General features: G+C 50.4%; 1 protein-coding gene across 5 annotated transcripts in view; it reads left to right on the top strand.

Moving 5' to 3' along the window:
• The window catches only part of GRIK3 (glutamate ionotropic receptor kainate type subunit 3), a 124,013-nt gene that overhangs the window by 62,952 nt on the left and 42,454 nt on the right, over positions 1 to 18,607 (top strand). For all 5 annotated transcript variants that reach the window (XM_075114751.1, XM_075114753.1, XM_075114752.1 and 2 more), the window contains exons 2-7: positions 3,103 to 3,279; positions 4,701 to 4,958; positions 6,302 to 6,483; positions 10,736 to 10,789; positions 15,101 to 15,274; positions 17,836 to 17,979. In XM_075114751.1, coding sequence (XP_074970852.1) covers positions 3,103 to 3,279; positions 4,701 to 4,958; positions 6,302 to 6,483; positions 10,736 to 10,789; positions 15,101 to 15,274; positions 17,836 to 17,979 — 989 coding nt within the window. The remainder of the gene's footprint in view (positions 1 to 3,102; positions 3,280 to 4,700; positions 4,959 to 6,301; positions 6,484 to 10,735; positions 10,790 to 15,100; positions 15,275 to 17,835; positions 17,980 to 18,607) is intronic.

The following is an 18,607-nucleotide window of genomic DNA, read 5'->3' as shown; positions in this document are numbered from 1 at the left end:
CACAACACCTCGGCACAGCTGTCTTTTATCTGTCTGCAAAGCTATGGGAGGTAAAGAAAGAAAGAAGGAGAAGCTGAACAGGCAGAGGCAACACTGGGAAAAGGCCCTTAGCGCCAGGTCGAGTGAGCAGCATCAATTAATCTCCAAGACACTTGAAATATTAGAAAAAATAGGGTGGAGGCAGAAACAGTTTAGAGACAGGCAGCAACACTAAAGGGCCTTTAGTTTTACTACCACAGATGAAACTTGTTTATAGGTAGTATATAAAAGTGGAAACTGTTTTGTTGTTGACTTTTTATAGCCCATTGACTGTCGATATTTTCATGAGCAAAGCCACAGTGAGGTTACTGTCGTGAGACCCACGTGCGATCGCCCTCTCTGGGGAGCACAGGGAGAGCTGCCCAAGTTCGCTTGCCCGAGCACTCTGCAGCAGATCGCCCAGCTTTGTGTCGCTTCACCTTTCCTGTTGAGGGTTGCGGGGACGCATGGGGTCCCCCCAGCCCGGAGATCAGCCAGCTGATGTCACACCCCTCATTTGCTCAATAGCACAAGCTGATATTCTCCATTTTGCTCAAATGAAAAAGCTGCAACAATTATTTTCATAATTAGCTGGCTTTTCAAATTAATGCCAGTTATGCTATGTAATCATGATGAAGATTATGCATTAATCAGCTGTTCCAAGCCGGTTATTAGGCTCTTTAAATAATGATCAGAATGAACATCTCTGAAGGAGAGGCACACGAGCCAAGAGGGACGGCAGCGTGCGGTCTCCAGGCGTGGGAGTGCTGCGGAGGGACGGGGCTGTGCTCAGCACGCCCGATGGCAGCGCAGATCTGCCGTCAGACGCTCTCCTTCCCCGGGTTTCCGAGGAAAGAGCAGGCTCTTGCACATGGTGGCTGCTCTTCGCCACCTTAGCAACTGCAGTAGATCTCGCACTGTCCCGTATATTCAGCACCCGGCAGCAGAACCAGAAATACATTACTTCTGCCTGTCTGCTTTCTCACTGCCTAGCACTAAATTCAAGGTATTGGGTGGCTGCACAGAAAATTCTTTTCCGTCAAAAAGCCTATTATATCCAGCCTGATGCCTGGAACATGAATTTATTTGGGATCAAACACCAATAATCCACATGCCCAGTCCTTCTATAGTCTATCATAATAAGGCATGCTCCAAAGCAACCCTGAAAGCTCTGGGCTAGGAGAAAGCCTAATGTCAGCTAACTGATAATCAATGTAACATGAACCCAGTTATCACTTCAGGATGATGCTAGAAAACAAAAAATCCTTTGCTAAAATGTTCTGGACGGTAAAGCTTTGAACAGAAAGACAGGCATGAATCTCACGCTCACTTTAGTTTTGTTTATTGTTTCTGCTGTAATACTATGTGTGAATGTTTCTGCGCCAAGAAACTTAGATTGAGGTGCCAGCATGTGCAAACTTTGATGTGGATGAACTATTTTCCTTGCACTGGTCAATTACGAAATGTTTTGGCATGATCCAGTGAGAATAGGGCACTTGGACAATTTTGCTAGGCTCCCGCCTGCGCTGCTAGGCATTGTAGATTGAAAAGCTGGTCCTAAGTGACTTGCTTGAAGATCACATGGGACTGAAATGGGTCTCCAGAATGAGCATTCAGCCTCTCGTTCTTTATTCTTCCCGCATCACCCAAGTTAGTCCTGAGATCAGTAATCCCTTTTTTCCTACCAGAGACATGCAGTGAACAGCTCAAAATATTTGGATGTTTATGAATATAAATTAATTACCACATTCCCTTTGCAACTGGCGACACAGATGCACAAAGTCTGCAGGGGGAGGGAAGCGACTTGCCACGATCACGGGGAGCAGAAAAGTCAGAGGCCTTCTGCAGCTTCCTCTGCAGCCTTGCTGTGAAAATCTCCAGCATCGCCGCTGCGCCGCCCAGCCCACGGCCCGGGAGGATGCGCAGAGCGTGGCTGTCAGTAGGAGCGTCACCCGGGCTCTTGCCGAGTGGCACACGCGGTTTACACCAAACTGCCACAAAAACTATATGCAAAGTGTTCTGGCTCCTGCAGGATTGATGCAGTTGCTTGAAAACTAGGAGGGCTGAGTAGACATCTGTTGTCTGTAACTCCATAACAAAACATTTTAGGTCTACCTTAAATTGAGGAGGAAGATTTTCCTTCTGCTAATGAACCCAGAGACCATCTGTTACCAATTGCACTTGCTTATCTCACTCATCCATTAATTATTTCGGTTTACTTTTTAATAAGATAGAGCAAGGTTTATGTGGCTTTCCGTGGTTCTGTGAGGGGCACGGGACGGCGCCCACATCTCGGAGACAAGGACGTGCAATTACATAATTTACGCCTGCACGGAGTCACTTCAACTCGAGTGGCTGCCAGTGGGGAACTGAGGACGAGGCTCAGATGCAGAGCCACGAAACCCAGCGATACTGTGACATGAGCTTGCTGCCCTTGGGGAGGTGTAATGGCATTAACAACTTCTGAAGACGAGAAAGCATGCATTCCAGTTGTGCATTATTGAGCAGATAAGCTGTAGGGTAGGCAAATTCAGAAGTCTTTGCTGGTCTGAATTAAGAACTGGGATAACTAAACATAAGGAAAAATAAAAGATGAGAAGGGCACTAAAAGTAGCACTAAAAACAGCAAGCAGCAGTGCTGCACTGCCTGCCTCCCGCGCGAGGACCTGGAGGCCGGTGGTCGAGGCAGGGAGGGGCCCAGCGTGGCACGAGGGAAGGGCAGCGCCAGCTTCGCACCGCAGTAACTCCTCAGAGCACAACCCTGGAGCATCTCTGCAGCGGAGCAATAGGCCTGTCCCGAAGTGTTATGGGAAGCCACTCGTCTGTCTCATAAAATCATTCCAAGACTTTAAATTTGTCCCCTATTGCCCCGCAAAGCTGGAGTCCTGAACACTTCCACGGACCAGCATGCAATGAACACCTAAATGTTTTCATGTCTTTATTTCAGTCCAGGAAATGCCCTGGAGCAAGCCTTGGCCAGCCTGCAAATGTCACAGCTCTGCCCAAGGGTTTTCTCGTCCTTGCTGCGTAAGATTAATAATCAAACTTTATGTGGCTGAATGCTGGTTTTGTCTTGTCTTGCAGGAGGGATCTTTGAGTACGCAGATGGCCCCAACACCCAGGTTATGAGCGCCGAGGAGCAAGCCTTCAGATTTTCTGCCAATATTATTAATAGAAACAGAACTTTGCTGCCTAACACAACGCTAACCTACGACATTCAGAGGATACACTTCCATGACAGCTTTGAAGCAACTAAGAAAGGTAAAAGCGCAGCGCACTTAGCAGCTTTGTGGCCATTTATTCGTTAAAAAAAGGCATGGTTTGGCTTGAGACCCAGCAGCTCATTTTGTCCTGCTCCAGGCAGTGATTGAGGTTGGAAGTCCTCCAGGCGCTGACCTTCCGGAGGCATTTTAATATAAGGGGAACAACTATTCTTTTTTCCCTCTGCAAACCTCACAAAACTCCTTTCAGTGTTTGCTTCTAATCCTGAGCGAAGGTCTGTAGGCCATGCCTTTGTTTATTTTAGTGTATTCCTGGCAGTTTTAACATCCCTAGTGTAGAAATTCCGTGCTCTTCCTAACAGACAGTCTTTTTTTATTATCTGATAACAGCAGCCCACTTGAATTACGAAGGGGAGGGAAGAAAAGGGAGTACACAGCAAAGGCTGTGGGCTGATGACCTGAGGGCTTATCGAGTTTGCTCCTCTTTTGGGAGGAAGGAACCCTGCTGCCTGCACTCACAGTCATACAAGGGGCATCACCGGAGGGAGGGAGGGGATATCCGCTCACAGGCGAGTTCACTGACCCCGGCTGTCCCTTTTTGAGGTTGTTTTGGGCTGGAGGTCTCCTCAGAGCTCTGCCTGGCGCTCTGCCGGGCCGGGCTGCTGGGAGCACCCGGGTCGGCTGTGCCAAGGGCTGGGACGGGAGCAGAGTGCGCAGGACGCGCCGTAGGGCCACGCGCACGTCGGGGGGGACCGCGCGCCTCAGCTGCCGCCTGCGCTCGTGCCCCTCGGGCTGGGAGCGTGGCCTGCCTGAAGTCTTCCATGACACGCAGCCATCACAAAGCTCCCGCTGACAGTGCTTAAGTGTTGGCGTTCAGTTCGGAAGGACCTGCTGAGCCAGTCGAGAAATGATCTGTTCCCGTTCCTCTGAAAAATATGTACTTTTTTTTCCCCCCCTAAAAATGCAGCCCCAAATGCAGCTGTTCTGTTCTGATTTCTCAGTGAAAGCTTGAACAAGGCTATGAAAAGCATTATTTTGCAGAAAAAAAAACCCAACTGTTAAAACTAATGGAAAAACACATTTGTCAGGGCAATTCTAGTCATCTCTGGGTATTCCTTTCACATCTCTGGAGGCTCAGCCATTTCTAACTCACCACAGCTGTTATTCCCTCCTCTGGAAACATCCCGGTGCCTCTAACCACTGCTCCAGACCCCCGCCTGCCATAATTCCTCCTCTGCCTCTCTTTACTGTTGTGATTACCTGATATCTGTGCTGCTCTTAGCGCCCAGAAGCTTGTCTGTCCATCCACTGCTCCGTGGTCTAGGTCAGGAAGAAGTCGGTGCCCCCACGGCCGCGGGGGCCCTGCCAGGCAGGGGTGAGGAGGCTGCCCCGATGCTCACCCCTCCGGCAGAGGTGCCCCTGCCTTCCTGACAGCATCCTTCCCTTCCCTTCCTTTTCCAGCCTGCGACCAGCTCGCTCTGGGGGTCGTAGCAATATTCGGACCTTCCCAAGGCTCCTGTACCAATGCCGTCCAGTCTATCTGCAATGCCCTGGAAGTCCCCCACATACAGCTTCGATGGAAGCATCACCCTTTGGATAACAAGGACACTTTCTATGTCAACCTGTATCCCGACTATGCTTCTCTTAGCCATGCCATTCTGGACCTTGTGCAGTATTTGAAATGGAGGTCAGCCACTGTGGTTTACGATGACAGTACAGGTAGGTAAAGGAGGGGCATTAAAGGAGGAATCCAGGAGATTTTTTGTTGTGGTTCCCATTTAGGAACTTTTCTGATTAACCCTTTTAGGAGCAAAATGACCCCCCACGCGGGGATCAGTGCCCAGGGACACGCCAGTTCCCAAGCATTCAAGCGAGCGTTGTAGAAGGCCCTGGGATCCCTTCTGAAGCATTTCCTTCACAAAGTGGGTAGCCCTCAGCACCACCCCAGCCAGCAAAGGGTCAAGGGGAGGGTTAATTGTCCGTTGGTGTGATCTGGCTCAGCTGGGCTGTGTTTGGCACCACGGTGCCCATCTACACAAGCAAAGACCTTGGTCTGTGGCTGCCATTGAAGGTTGCAGTTTTCCAGCTAAAAGCAAAAGCAGTTCTGGAAAGTTTTTTTGTTTTCTGGCTAATTCTATAAAGCACAGCTGACAAAGATTTTCACATAAAGAAAGATGTTGACGCTTAAACAGAGCAAAGCACCACACAGCACTATAGATTAAAAAAAAAAACCCAAACAAAAGACACACTGGATAGCCTGTCCAACCTAATTCCACTAAACCAAAGGGTTTCTTTAGGGGAGGGCTGATGAGAACACAGTTTGACATTCCTGTTTTGCAAATGTGGGTCACAGTATGTTCCCTTTGTGGCGTATTCTAATGCATTTCTTCCCCTATGCAGAGGGACATGCTTCTCTCTTCCTCCTTGCAATAGGCATCTGCTGAATTTCTTCTTGCAACATTAGATACCAGAAATTCCTGCCCAGCTGCATCCAGCATGGCTTTGTACCTTCTTCTGCATAAAAAAGAAATTAATTATAAGGGTAGTAAGAAAGTTACAAGTTGTGATTAAGTGACTGTTATGAACTATGCTGTTCATAAATCTAAGTGCACATTCATTTTTTCTTTCGCTGTCATGCACGGTAAACACTGCAGATTTTAATTTGTCGTATAGCTGATTATCACATTCTGTCCTTCCTCAAGGGCATATTTGCTTAAGGAAAAGTGTCGTGATCCCAGAGGTGTCAAAGTTTAGGACCAGTCTGCTGTTCTCCGCTTCCTACCCAGCACAGGGACCCCAGCTCTACCACAGCTGGATGCAGGGGCAGGAGGAAAACACCAGGAAAAGCCATTCTGCCTTAGAACAACTGCTCTGGAAATAGCTGGGGTTTTAATGATTGACACGTGACACCTTGGCTTTGATACACCTTCAGCAATGGCCATTTGAGGGAGGAATTCCATAAAATAATATAGGAAGAAATAACTTGCTGTGATAGCCAGCCTGCAGGGCAAAGGCAGGCTTTCCTGTAACACTGTGGGTTTGTCTTTGTGCAATGCCTGAAGGCCTCATACGGCTGCAAGAGCTCATCATGGCCCCATCCCGGTACAATATCCGGCTGAAAATCCGCCAGCTCCCGCTGGACACTGACGATGCCCGGCCGCTACTGAAGGAGATGAAGCGGGGCAGGGAATTCCGCATCATCTTCGACTGCAGCCACCTGATGGCGGCTCAGATCCTCAAGCAGGTGAGCGGGGGGCGGTGGGGGCCCGGCTCGAGCGGCCACTGAGGGACGGGTGCGTGCGGGGTGGCCGTGCTGCAGGGAGAGCTCCGCAGGCAGGGGTGCAGACCTGCAGCCTTCCTTCTGTCCACAGGCGACGGAAAATGTATGGTTTTCAAGGATACCATTGGAGTTCTACAGAAAATGCAGTTTTCACTGAAAGAAAACTGGAAGTATCAAAAAGCCACTGTTGGTAAGAATGAACAAATGTTAGGGGAGGAGAAAGTGCCAAGCGTCCGTGTCGAACGCGGTGCTGAGGCCAGGCTGCCATCCCGCTTGTCCGCGGCTGCGCAGCCCATCCGCCTCCCCTCCACCCGCAGCCGTCTGGAGCAGCGTTCGCTCCTCTCGCAGCCAGGGCATCAGGCAGGGCCGTGCTCTGGGCCACTGCTGTCACTGTTCATTTAGCCCTGTACGAGCTTTTCATGCTTGCCGATTTTAAATACCTCCTTTCCCTTCTGTGCCGCTTCATGCCCCAGGCTGGGGAGGACATGCTCACGCAGGGCAGGGTATAACCCCTTTGCTTTGGTTAGTCTTTTCCCAGTGGCGCAGGCAGGCCGGCGTCTCGCCGCGAGCAGCCAGCACTGGGCCAGCCCCGAGGGACGGCCTCCTCTGCCCCTTCATGAGCTCCGTGTGCAATTCTTGGACTTTAAGCCAGATGTCAGTGATTTTCCGTTCATTTGGTCTCTCTCCTTTCTCCCCGAGTTCCTCCGCTGGCATTTTTCGCAGGCCAGAAGGTTTGCAGCTCACCCCAGCCCCTCCTCATTTCCGAGTGCCTTTAGGTTTCAGGGTCAATATGAGGCAGAGGAAACTGCTCTCACAAAGAATGCTAAAAACCTGCCGGTGGAAGTGCTGCTCATATCAGCCCAGCAAGACACTACCACATAGATTAAATAAATCCCCTGAAGGGCTGAAAAGGCAAGCACATGGAAAGAGAGTTTTCTTGCAACCTGCTTGATGCAAAATGAAGGGAAGTGCTCAGAGAAATCAGAAAGCCTGGGAGGGATTATTAAAGAAAGCAATATAAGGGACTCATTGTCTCCTGCCTATTATTTTAACATGCTGGCTGTGTTTGGTGCTGTTCACTTATTATGCAGTTTATTATAGCGTATTGTGCCATCTGCTCTGCTCATCACTGTGAGAGCAGAGTGAGGAAGATGGAGGAGAGGGGGGACTAGGGGGAAAGAAGTCTTTCTAAGTCCTTCTGGCTCGTTTTCTCTGTGTGTTGCGTTTTTTCAGGACCCAAAGCCGCAGCTTTCAGTATTATATAGTATATTTTCACTCAGGAAAAAACTTAAATATTTTCCGAGTTTGGGACGGCGCACAAACCCAAACCTCTCTGAACACTTGCACGCTCCGGGGTGGAACGCCGGGAGGCCCTGAGCCGCGCGTCTCTCGCCATTGGCACTCACGTGTGCTGAAGAATTAGGAAGCTCAGAAACCTCATCTTTTCCCAACTATTCTACTCGTACCAAGAAATACACGTCTAGAGGTGCCACCTTCACTGGTGAAAAGGCGTTTTTCTTTCCCGTAGGATGGGGTGGAAGCACGGGCATCCCGATCCCTACTGCACGCTGCCCTCCTCACGCTCTGCTCTGCACATCCACCAGACGTATGAGCCCGGCAAAGCCAAAACCTGCTCCTGGCAGGGGGGAGCCTGCTTTCACTTTGCAGTGTTAGAAGAACAACACACAGAAAAAAAACTGGACTGCAAAAAGCATCAGGGGAGACTGGCCCAGCCCTCCGTTTGTCCCGGAACCAATAACCTTCATACCTGATGGCTATCTTTTGCCTTCTGATTACTACACCAGTTAGCTTTGCAGATGTTTGGCCTCTGGCGCTCGCTCCGACCAGGCAAGGTCCCTGGAGCCTCTCGGCCGCGGTGCCCCCCCCAGCGCAGCACCGAGGGGTGCGGAAAAGGACCTTGCAGGACTCGTGTGAAAATTTCCACCGCTTGGTACTGATTTTAACGGCGCACCTTTGGGTAACATAAAATGGTTTGAGCAGCTACAGCCTGTGTTCGCTGAAGGAGCTCTGACTAAGCACACAGCATCAAGCCCGCCCAGATCTTGCTCCCAAATTATTTAAGGCAACACGCTCCCACGGCACATGAGTAGCAAGGCACTTTGCTGATAATCTGGGCAATATTTTTAAACTGTATCAGTCAAAAATCCCCATGGGTTAGTAATCCATGAATAATAGCACAAGAACTGGCACAAAGAGGTACAGATGACATTGCCACATATTGCTCCAGTCTGGGTTCCTCGGAGTGACTCAGACATCAAACCATTCATTATTTTACCTTCTTGGACAAACAAATCATTGTAGAAAGCTATCACAGAGCTAGACGTGCTCGTGAGGCCTTCCCATCCTACCCCAGCTTCTCTGGCCTTGCTCATTTTTGGTCACTTGTTAATGCTTTACATCTGTTCTCTGGCTTCCCAGCTTCTCTGTTCTCCTTGGCAGCTGTCTCTGAACAGTTGCTGCACTCTGCAGCGCACAGATGTGCCTGTCTTAACTTTAATGGAGCTCCCATTCTCATCCTGGTGATTGCCTCTAGCTTATCCACCAGGTCTATCATTTATTCATTTCCCCACAAACCCAGATGTATCCTGCACACAGGCTGCAAGTACTGGGAAGCTGGGGCTTGCTTCTTACAGCAGGTCTGGACTCTTCATCTACCACTGATCCAGCTGTAGAATCTGAACTGGAATCTCATGATTTACTCTCGATTGGTTTCGCGTCATCTAACTGATGCCTCACATGCTGAGGTGTCGTTCCCTGCTCCAGCTCTTCGCACCCACGTGTGCAGGTCAGGAGAGAGCTACGATGCAGCCCCGCAGATGCACCGACCAGGCAGGGAGGCAGGGGACGGCACGGCACGGCACGCTGCCACACAGAAAGCTGCAAGGCTTCCTGAAAGGTCCTTCCAGGACAGAAAACATAGAATAAAGCCACACACTAGAGTTACAATATTTAGGCTTGTAATCTAGATCCTTTCCTTTTCCCTTGTTTTTTGACATCTCTCTTCTTTTCAAACTGTCACTTCCTTCCTCGGAGCTAAATTCTGCCCTAGTAATTTTAGAAAAACCAAAGAAGCAAACATTTCCTGGGGGGACTTGAAGTCACTTTCCCATCAGTACAGATTTTAAAGTGCTCTTGCATGTGTTTTCTCCAGACAACACGCTCACAGGGCCAGCATCCCAGTCAAAACCACGGGTATCCCTTTCCTGTAGCCAGCCGCCAACGTCAGGGTGACCCTTTTCAGAGACAGAAGCACATTCCCCTTGTGCTGTGTAGCCCGGGCAAGGTCGCCCAGCCGAGGCCCCTTCAGCCCACAGTCATCCCCTGACAAACCTCACAGAACAGCCTGTTCTCTCCGCTGCTCAGTTATGCAAATCCCAGCAAGGGGCACGAAGCGCCCTTCGCCCGCGGCTGGCACGCCTACAGCCTGGGCTGGCCAAGAGCCCTGGGGTCCGGACCGCGACCTCCAGGGGCTGCGGGAGGGGGTTGGCCCTGCTCCCCAGCCCTGTGCCTAGACTTTCGCTGACCCATTCCTAAAGCAGGCACTATGTTTGGACCTGGCTGTTGTACACAGGAAGGAGGGACTCACAGACAAGGGCTATAGGTGCGCATTATACGAACGGGCACTGAAGGGGAGGGGATGCGCAGTACCAGAAATACACATGTAAGAAATAAAAAGCCTTTTACTCAGCTTCTTAGCCAGTACATGGACTTGTAACCATAAGAACAGGCAGCTTTATGGACATTCTGCACAGGTTTATGTAAGGCTGCTGGTGGTTTAGTACCTGAGAAGGAAAGGCAACCCCCTTTCTCCCAGCTGTGCTGACAGAAGCAAGCCTGTACCCCTGGAATATTTCACACCGTGTGTGACCCGTGAGCACGGTGGTGTGCCGCAGCCGGTGTCCCGGCAGCACCCAGAAACGCCACTGGCCTCCGCGGGAGCTGGCCACCGAGGCTTTGCTGCCGTTTCAGAAAGGTTCAAGGACCACAGTTCAGCTCAGCACTTAAACACGTGCCTCTTGCTGGCTAAGCACGTGCTTAAGTGCTTCATGGGACTGATCCAGAGTCCAGCTTCTGTGTTTCTGGGTCCGCCTCCTGCCACATTTACCAGATCAGCTCCTTAGAGGGTTACGTTGTGTGACTGTTGTTATATTCTTGTATCCACTCTTACTAACCTCCTTTCCCTACTCTCCTCAAGGCCATGGCGATGGGAATGATGACAGAATACTACCACTTCATCTTCACCACTCTGGTAAAGTATCTAATCTGTGCAAACACCTTTTACACTCACTGCTGAGCCGGAATGGAAAGGAGGAGATAGTCTTAGCGGCAGGAGAGCTGGCTGGGTGCTCTGCCCAGGGCGTGCTTTGCACAGCTGCGGGACACTAAAGCAGGGGGTGGGAAAAGCCAGGGAAAGGGAGCTGTGGTGCCCTAACAGAAGGCGAGAGCAGGGCTAGATTTAGCTTCAGGTTGGAATCAGACCGCAATGATTGGCTTGTACCATCTCTGCAATGGCAGCGTTGCCCAGGAGCTCGCTCTGAGAGCTGTCAGTCTTTTCTTTCACTGCTTTGGACTGGCTCACTCCTTTGGAGGTGCTCAGGCTTTGCACGGATGTAGGTTCTGGTTTCATTCCCCCCTGTCCCCCCCAGACATTTTGATTTCAGTCTGAAAGCTGAGCATATGTGTGAATTTGCAAATTGTAGACCCACAGACAGGATCTGATGGGACCGAGTTTCACTAAGAACTGGGTGTGTGTTTCTGTGTGTTCACCTTCGTTTCCCTTAAAAGCCAGGAGCAGCCCTGCTGCGGTCAATGCTTCAGTACTGCAGGTTTATTTTGTGTAAGAACTCAGCTTGAAATTAACTCCGCTCTCATTAAACACGGGCCACTTCTCCTCTGACTCCAGGAGGCATTTTGGTTTGGGTTTTTTGGCATGCCTCTTTTGTTTCCATTTAGGAGGCTATTGTCTAGTATACGGTTGAATTTTGTGTGATTTTGAAATATCCAATTTATCTTTTTGCCTTTAGGAAGGAATCAGACTAAACTAACCCTTAAAAACTGCAAAATTTATTTTACAAATGCAAAAGACATTTTAATTACCCCTGCTGCCATTATCTATTCCAGGCAGCTTTAAGCGTTTCCCAGATAACCTCCTATTAATCAGCCCCAGCTGAGCCCAGAGTACATTTCATGTGTAGGTACAGCCCGGAGGTGGGAAAAGAAGAATTATAATAAATTAATAGATAAGCAATCACAATTAATGCCACTGTCCTGAAATAACAGTTATATCACGGGAAAGATATTTTAATCTGCCATTCCTCAAGGCAATGTTTTCCTAGCTTGCAATGCATGTGCTTCAGCTTCTACAGTACTAGACCCATGGGGTGCTAATGAATTAGTCTATTATGTTATACTGAATGTTTCTAAAAGGTCCCCAGTCAATACTGAGAACCGTGTATCAACACTTGGCGTGAAGCATTTCAACATTTTGCTAGGCAGCAAGACTACAGTTCACTGACTTCAGCATGAAGAGCCCCATCAGCCTCTCCTACCAGAGGAGGAGGATCTCTTCCCAGCCTCCGCCTAGGCGCGCACAGCTTTTACACCCTGCGAGGGCCCAAGCAGTTACAACTCCCGTAAACCCAACACGTCTAGGAATTTCTCAGCAGCCTGTAAAAACGAGTCCTTGCAAATACAGAACTTTCCCCACTGGCTGCTGTCACTGTTTCTGCAAGTTATAGACAGGCAGGAGCAGGAAGATCTTCCCATGCTTTGGGTCGACGTAAAGAAAAATCACCCACCCAGCCTGCCTTCTCCCGATCAGGCACTAAACCAGACCAGTCCAGTTTTCCACTGGCGCTGATAAGCAGGCACTCTTGTGAGACTCAGCGTACCTGAGTGTGCTCGTGACTGAGCGCACGGCAGTTTATTTCTGCAACGCACCCCCCCCCGTTACGGCCACGGCCGCTCCTCCCAGCAGCTGCTGCCCCAGCAAACCCGCGCCGGGCAGGGATCCTCGGCAATCCGCAGCAAGCACGTTATCCACCAGCTGTTTTGCACAACAGCAGCCGGAGGATGCCCTTCCTGGACACCTGCTTTTGCAGCTTCCTTCTGCGGGTGCTAGGTGGGGTGAGGATCAGACCTCTACGTTGCCTCTTACCAAAGAACGACATGAACAGAGCTGGGGATTTTAACTGGGGAGGTGGGAGAGCATCCGCAAGAAAGGGAAAGAGCCACACAGAAACACTGAGAATAAAATTTTCTTAAACGCAGTAGGATGGAAGGGAGAATTAATCTGCAATACAGAAAATAACGAGTGAAAGGGAATGTAGATGAGGTGGAAAATAGAACCAGATGTTTCAATTTGTGGCTGCGCAGGAGGAGAAAATCCAGAAGAAACTGATACAGCCATTCCCCCCACACCTCTCCGTGTTCTGACGCTCAGCTTGATTCTTAATTATCCTGTTTGCAGGAGGTGATAAATCAGGTTGCAGCTAGGATTTAAACTGGAACCAAGAAGGGACCTAATGGGAGGTTGGCTTCTATAGCAGCTTGGTGAAATGAAGGGTCAGTGAAGAGCAGCAGGATGGGAGGGCACCCAAAATACTGGTGGGATCTGAAAGGTGGCCAGAGCTGGCAGTCTGACAGCTGTGCGATGGAGACCCTGAGGTATGGAGCTTGGTGGATCGATTTGTCACATACGGTCACTTCTGAGGGGGAAACAATCTGCTTTTGCAGCCAAAAATTATCTCCCCACAGCAATTTCTGGAATACAAACTGAAGTATCTGACAAAAAAAGTTATGAATCCTGAAAAAATATATCTATTCCAGCGGGTGAGGCACAGGACTGCTGTGCACCCTCGTGTCCATCTGATGGAAGCATCTGTCTGAGGTTAAACAACTGTATTTGCCCTTAGTTACTGTAAGTCATTTAAAAGTCAACATTACGGCCTGGTTTTCACACCACCCTTTAACAAAATGTGGAGGTTCGTACTTGCAATTTTTCAGGAAAAAACCACCCCAAACAACAAAGAGCCTGAACTCTGTTGTGGGTGTGATTAATGACTCGGTCCCTGGCTACACCTGCAGATTAAAATGTGGCATCCATCAGCAGCGTGCCTTGGGGGTGCAAAGTCAGAGGCCAGTGCTTAAGGAAAAGATCAAGCCCCCAAAGCTTATTAAAGCAAAACATCTGTACGAATTCCTTGCTCTCCCACTGAGAATGAAGTCTCGGTTGCTGGCATGTGCTTATTTTGTTATGCTTTGCTTAGGGCAGTGCGTCTTAGGACCAGTGCTTTTCCAGCTCCCCCGTGGGCAGAACAGAGCCCGCTGCTGACAGACACCGTGTCTGGGTGAAGCCACAGCATGGCTGTGCCCTCCAGTACAGCCGCATTACGCAGACCGGCACAGCCACGTAATCTCATACCGTATTTAAACTATTTTTTATAATCCCTTGTGAGAGCAATGAACATCGTTCCCATATTCACCCCCCACTCTACCACAGAACATGGTGGTCTTGTCTTTCCGCCTCCCCACATTTTTACTACCATTGAACGCTTGCCAAAACCATTCAGGATAAACTCTGATTAAATAAGTCCCATCCAACAAATGATTCCCATTAACGAGTCGCCCTCCAGGCTGCCATTCTCCACCACATGCATTCATGATCCCCCTTGCTCGGCGCTGTCACCCAGGCTGCCCTTGCCTCCCTCGGGTCGGCGGCCCTGGGTGTTTGCCGAGCAGATCAGCTGAGGTACGTTCTTGCCACGTTGCCTAACCCCAGACTACTCAGACTAGTTACTGAGCATGGATGTTAATCCCTGAGCTGAAGTTAATATTTAGGCATGTGGCAGAGCCAAGAGATGCACTGAAGGAGTGCATTGCAGAGGCCTCCAAATGCCCCTCTCTCGCTGCCTGCCAAGTGATGCTCATGGGCTGGCTGCCAGCAGAGCTGAGGACTGCCTGGCTGTGGCTTTTTTAAATCATATAAAGGGCATTCTCATTCATTTGCAGACTGTGTAGGCTGGTCATAATGTCAAGAAATGCGTCTTAGTTCCTCTTTGATAGCCGTCTGCAAATTGGCATTCTGCATTCAGAGTTACTTTGTCATCTGCAGTGCCCTGTGGGCTTCAGCACTCAGCAAATCCTCTGCAGAGAGGCCCCAAGGAGCTTCGGGTACAGGACCTCTGCCTTGTGCCCTCGCCCTCGGTTGCAAGCCTCTTTTTTCACGGTTACAGATAGCGATTCTGGTTTTCTCCCCACAGTTCACTTCCCTCTTTTATGCAGACAGTGAGCTCTTTGGCAGGAGTTTCCCTCTGCTGCGTGTGGGTGAACCTGCACATATGACACCCTAATTCCACTAACACCTACGAGCCCTGTCTTTCTGCAAGTAGTGACTGCTGGCAACAGACAGTACAATCCACCAAATCCCTGCGGGCACCGTCCTACCTCCCACCTTCTGTGGGCTCTGCCTTCTCACTTCAAACACAGACATGATCCGACGCAGAAAAGACAAACAAAACAAAGGTAAACAAAATGTTTAAACTAGTTTCTCTCTTTTAAGGATCTTTATGCATTAGACCTAGAACCATACCGCTACTCTGGAGTGAACCTGACCGGCTTCCGGATCCTCAACGTGGAGAACCCGCACGTGTCCTCCATCATCGAGAAGTGGTCCATGGAGCGGCTGCAGTCAGCGCCCAAGGCAGAGCTGGGGCTGCTCGATGGCGTGATGATGGTAGGAGAGGTTTAAACAAAGCACGGCTGAAGTCCGGGAAGCAGACCAGAGCGGTAGGGAGGGCGGGAACGCTTGTTACGGCCTAATGTTATAGTTACCGGTTCTTGTACTAGCAACAGCTCATCCCAGGTATCTTCCCCCAGGTAGCTACCTGCCGTTTTTAATAACCCTCCCTCAACCGCAGCAAGTTTGGCTGGTGAATCCCCGGCAGCCCACTGCTCAGTAACACTGTCCTTTTGCAGGCCCAACTGCCGACAGATTCGAAAGCCTGTGCTCCTTCCCTCCCCCACTTCTTGCCAGTAAAAAGCTGCCCCCGGGACCAGCAAAATTCAAAGCTTTCAGTTGCAGAAAGGGCTGAGCATGGTGGGGAAGTGCCCTGGCTATTTCATGTGGGAACAAGAGAGGGAGCTGCAACCACCTGGATATCGTACCCCGTTCAGATGCAGAAGGGTTTCTCATGTGCAGCTGCAGCGAGTGCTCGCTGACCTGGAAAGGGACGGGCTGTGAGTGTCCCAAATCCCGGAGCACGCAGGAAAGGGCATCCTCTCTCTTCGGTTGCCCTCCACAAGTCCTGTTCCGGCTCAGGGCAGGACGGTGACCTTGCAAGTCCCTCTGCTCAGCCCAGGGAGCAGTGCTGGGGAGCAGAAACGCTCCTGTCCCACCAGAGAAGCCGGGTAGCCAGGGCCTGTCCCACAGGGGCTTGCAGGGCTCCCACTGCCGTCATCTCCCTGGGCAGGCCCCGAGAGCAGCCAAACGCCCAGCTCCCAGGGGCTGGGAGCACAGCACGCGGCTCATCTGGGCCAGGCAATTCCTGAGATTGATGCAGGGAGAAAGAGCCAAAGCTATGCCCAGAGAGAAGGGCTTTGCTGCAGCTTTGATGACTCCTTTTAGGGTCTGATGGCAGCTCTGCTCTGCTGAGTTACTGCTGGGAAGGTGCAGCACCTGCTCGCCCATCTGTCTTCCCTGCGAGGCTGTCTCCGACCTCCGTAATTGCTGACCGGCTCCTTCCTTCCCCGTCCCTTTAGATCTGCCAGAACCAACCCCAAAACTGGCAAAGCCTCCCAGACTTTCACCTTGAAATGGCTCCTCATATCCCTCCTGTTCTCTTTGTTTCTTAGAGGAAAGCCCCACTATTGTCCTTTAGCCTCCTACTTCTCTGCAGCGTTGCCCCCAACTGCAGCATCTCACGGCTGGCTCCGGCGCTGGGTTCCCCCGCCGCCACCGGCTCCTCTCCTGACCTCGCCTGTTCGCTCCTTCAGAGGGCATCCTGCCTTCTACCTGGGTTTGTCTGGTGTCTACACCAGCGGGGCCCTGACCTCAGCTGGGCACTACAGCATGTAATTCACCATGAAATTGCTTGGACATATCCTTGTACCCCCTCTCCCCCAGCCCCAAACTTCCACAACCCGTCCCCGCTGCTGTAAATGCAAGCCCTCGGGACGCAGGTGAGGTGCCTGCTCTTCATGCTCGGGTGCTGCGGGAAGGGAAGGTCACAGGGACGGCTGCCAGCGTTGGAGGATTTTATCCATGGCCACGTCCTGTTAGATATTTGCCCAGTTGTTTGCTGTATTATTTTGTTTTATTGTGTTTTATTACGCTGCTGCTACACTCACATCTGTTTGTAGCTTTATGAAGCCAGCAAATAATGTATTTTCACTAGGAGGTCTTACCACATCAGAGTGAAAAATAAATCCAATTCTCCTGATCAGTGTTTGGAGGTGAGAGGTTTGGAGGGGCAGCTCAAGTTGAATCTAAAACCATCACATTATATGGAAGAAAAAAGTTCTCCCTGGTTCAAATCACTGAAATGCAGGAAGATGTTCCAAATCTGTGAGGTCCTGATTTCAGTGGCAGTTTGGGTCATTTTGGAAAATTCTGTTCCCAGAGACAAGCCATTTAACATCTCTGTTTCTTATTTCCCCATGTATGAAATAGTGTGGATAATATGTTCTCATACAGGTTGTTTTTTTTTTTAAACTCAGATAAAACAGACTAAATAAGAAAATTCTATTACTAACTTCTATATTTAGAAACAAGCAGCTTCCTTGTTTGACAATACAGTAGTAAATGAGCTAGAAATAACCAGAATAGACGCACACAGACAAATGACATTTTCACAATCTCTGGTTTTAAGACAGAACTATGATCTTTTAGTCTAAAGAGCCATCTAACAGAAAAACGTGTTTGTGAGGCCTTGTCATGTGCAGAGTTACGTGCTTTGAGGACGTGTTTTGCGTGACAGGTCAGCCTGGAGGGTTATCCAGGTCCCGTGTTAACGCACACACATTTACGGCAATCTCGAGAGCCCAGCGAACCTCCCGAGAGCCCAGGCCTGCCCTCAGAGCACTGTCTGCGGGGTTAGACACCCAGAGGTGGGGTGGTTGGCAGCAGACCAGGACTGAGAAACCCTCGGGTCTGCCGGGTGTTGGACAGGGGTAACTCAGAGGGGGTCCTTGCAGCTTCTCCTGCGCCACGTTACAGGTCCCCTGCCGCTTTGCTGTCCGAATGCTTCCTTGCACTGGCACCACTATCAACACAAATGCTGTTCCCCTTTACTTCAGACAGACGCTGCCCTGTTATACGACGCAGTGCACGTGGTCTCCGTCTGCTACCAGCGCGCCCCTCAGATGACCGTGAACTCCCTGCAGTGCCATCGGCACAAAGCCTGGAGGTTCGGTGGCCGCTTCATGAATTTTATAAAAGAGGTAAAAGCATGCTTCGCAGCCACAATTGCTTCCCGCTAATGCAGAACTCCCCCGGCAGGAGCAGTGCAGCTGCTCGGCACGCAGGTACGGAGGTATGCAGCAGAGAGGCTTGGCAGGTGTAGGGTTATAAAGAATCCCCTTGCCTGGGCAGGTACAACCAGATGGAAGCACAGACATACACCAGGCTGCTGAGCGCACCCAGAGAGGAAAAATCCTGTCTTTGCCTTCAAAATGACATCCGTGAGGCCACGCCAAAGCATCCAGAACAAGCTGAAATCGCCCATGCTGTCACTGAGACTTGCCCTGGCCTCTTCTTGCCGCAAGAGCAGCTGGACCACTCCCTCTCCAAGGCCATTTCTTAGCAGAGCAATAGCCATTTGCCTTTTACAGGAACATTTGCTTGGGGTCCACAAAGGGCAGTCAGTGCAGCTAAATCCCAGCGGCAAAGCTGGCAGCGCCGTGCGTCTCTGCCTGTGTGCTGATGAACGGCTTTGGCAGAGCGGTGGATTTAGCAAGTAGGGAGCCAGGGGAGCGAGGAGGCAGCTTCGTTCCCTCTCTGTTTTCAGTCATTATGATTTCTCTCTGTTCAGCCCACATAATTGTTTGTTTGCATCTGGCTTAAGCACGC

The sequence above is a fragment of the Phalacrocorax aristotelis genome, chromosome 20, assembly GCF_949628215.1.
Source record: "Phalacrocorax aristotelis chromosome 20, bGulAri2.1, whole genome shotgun sequence".
In the NCBI taxonomy this organism is placed as follows: domain Eukaryota; kingdom Metazoa; phylum Chordata; class Aves; order Suliformes; family Phalacrocoracidae; genus Phalacrocorax; species Phalacrocorax aristotelis.
This window is presented reverse-complemented; position numbering and strand designations above follow the sequence as displayed.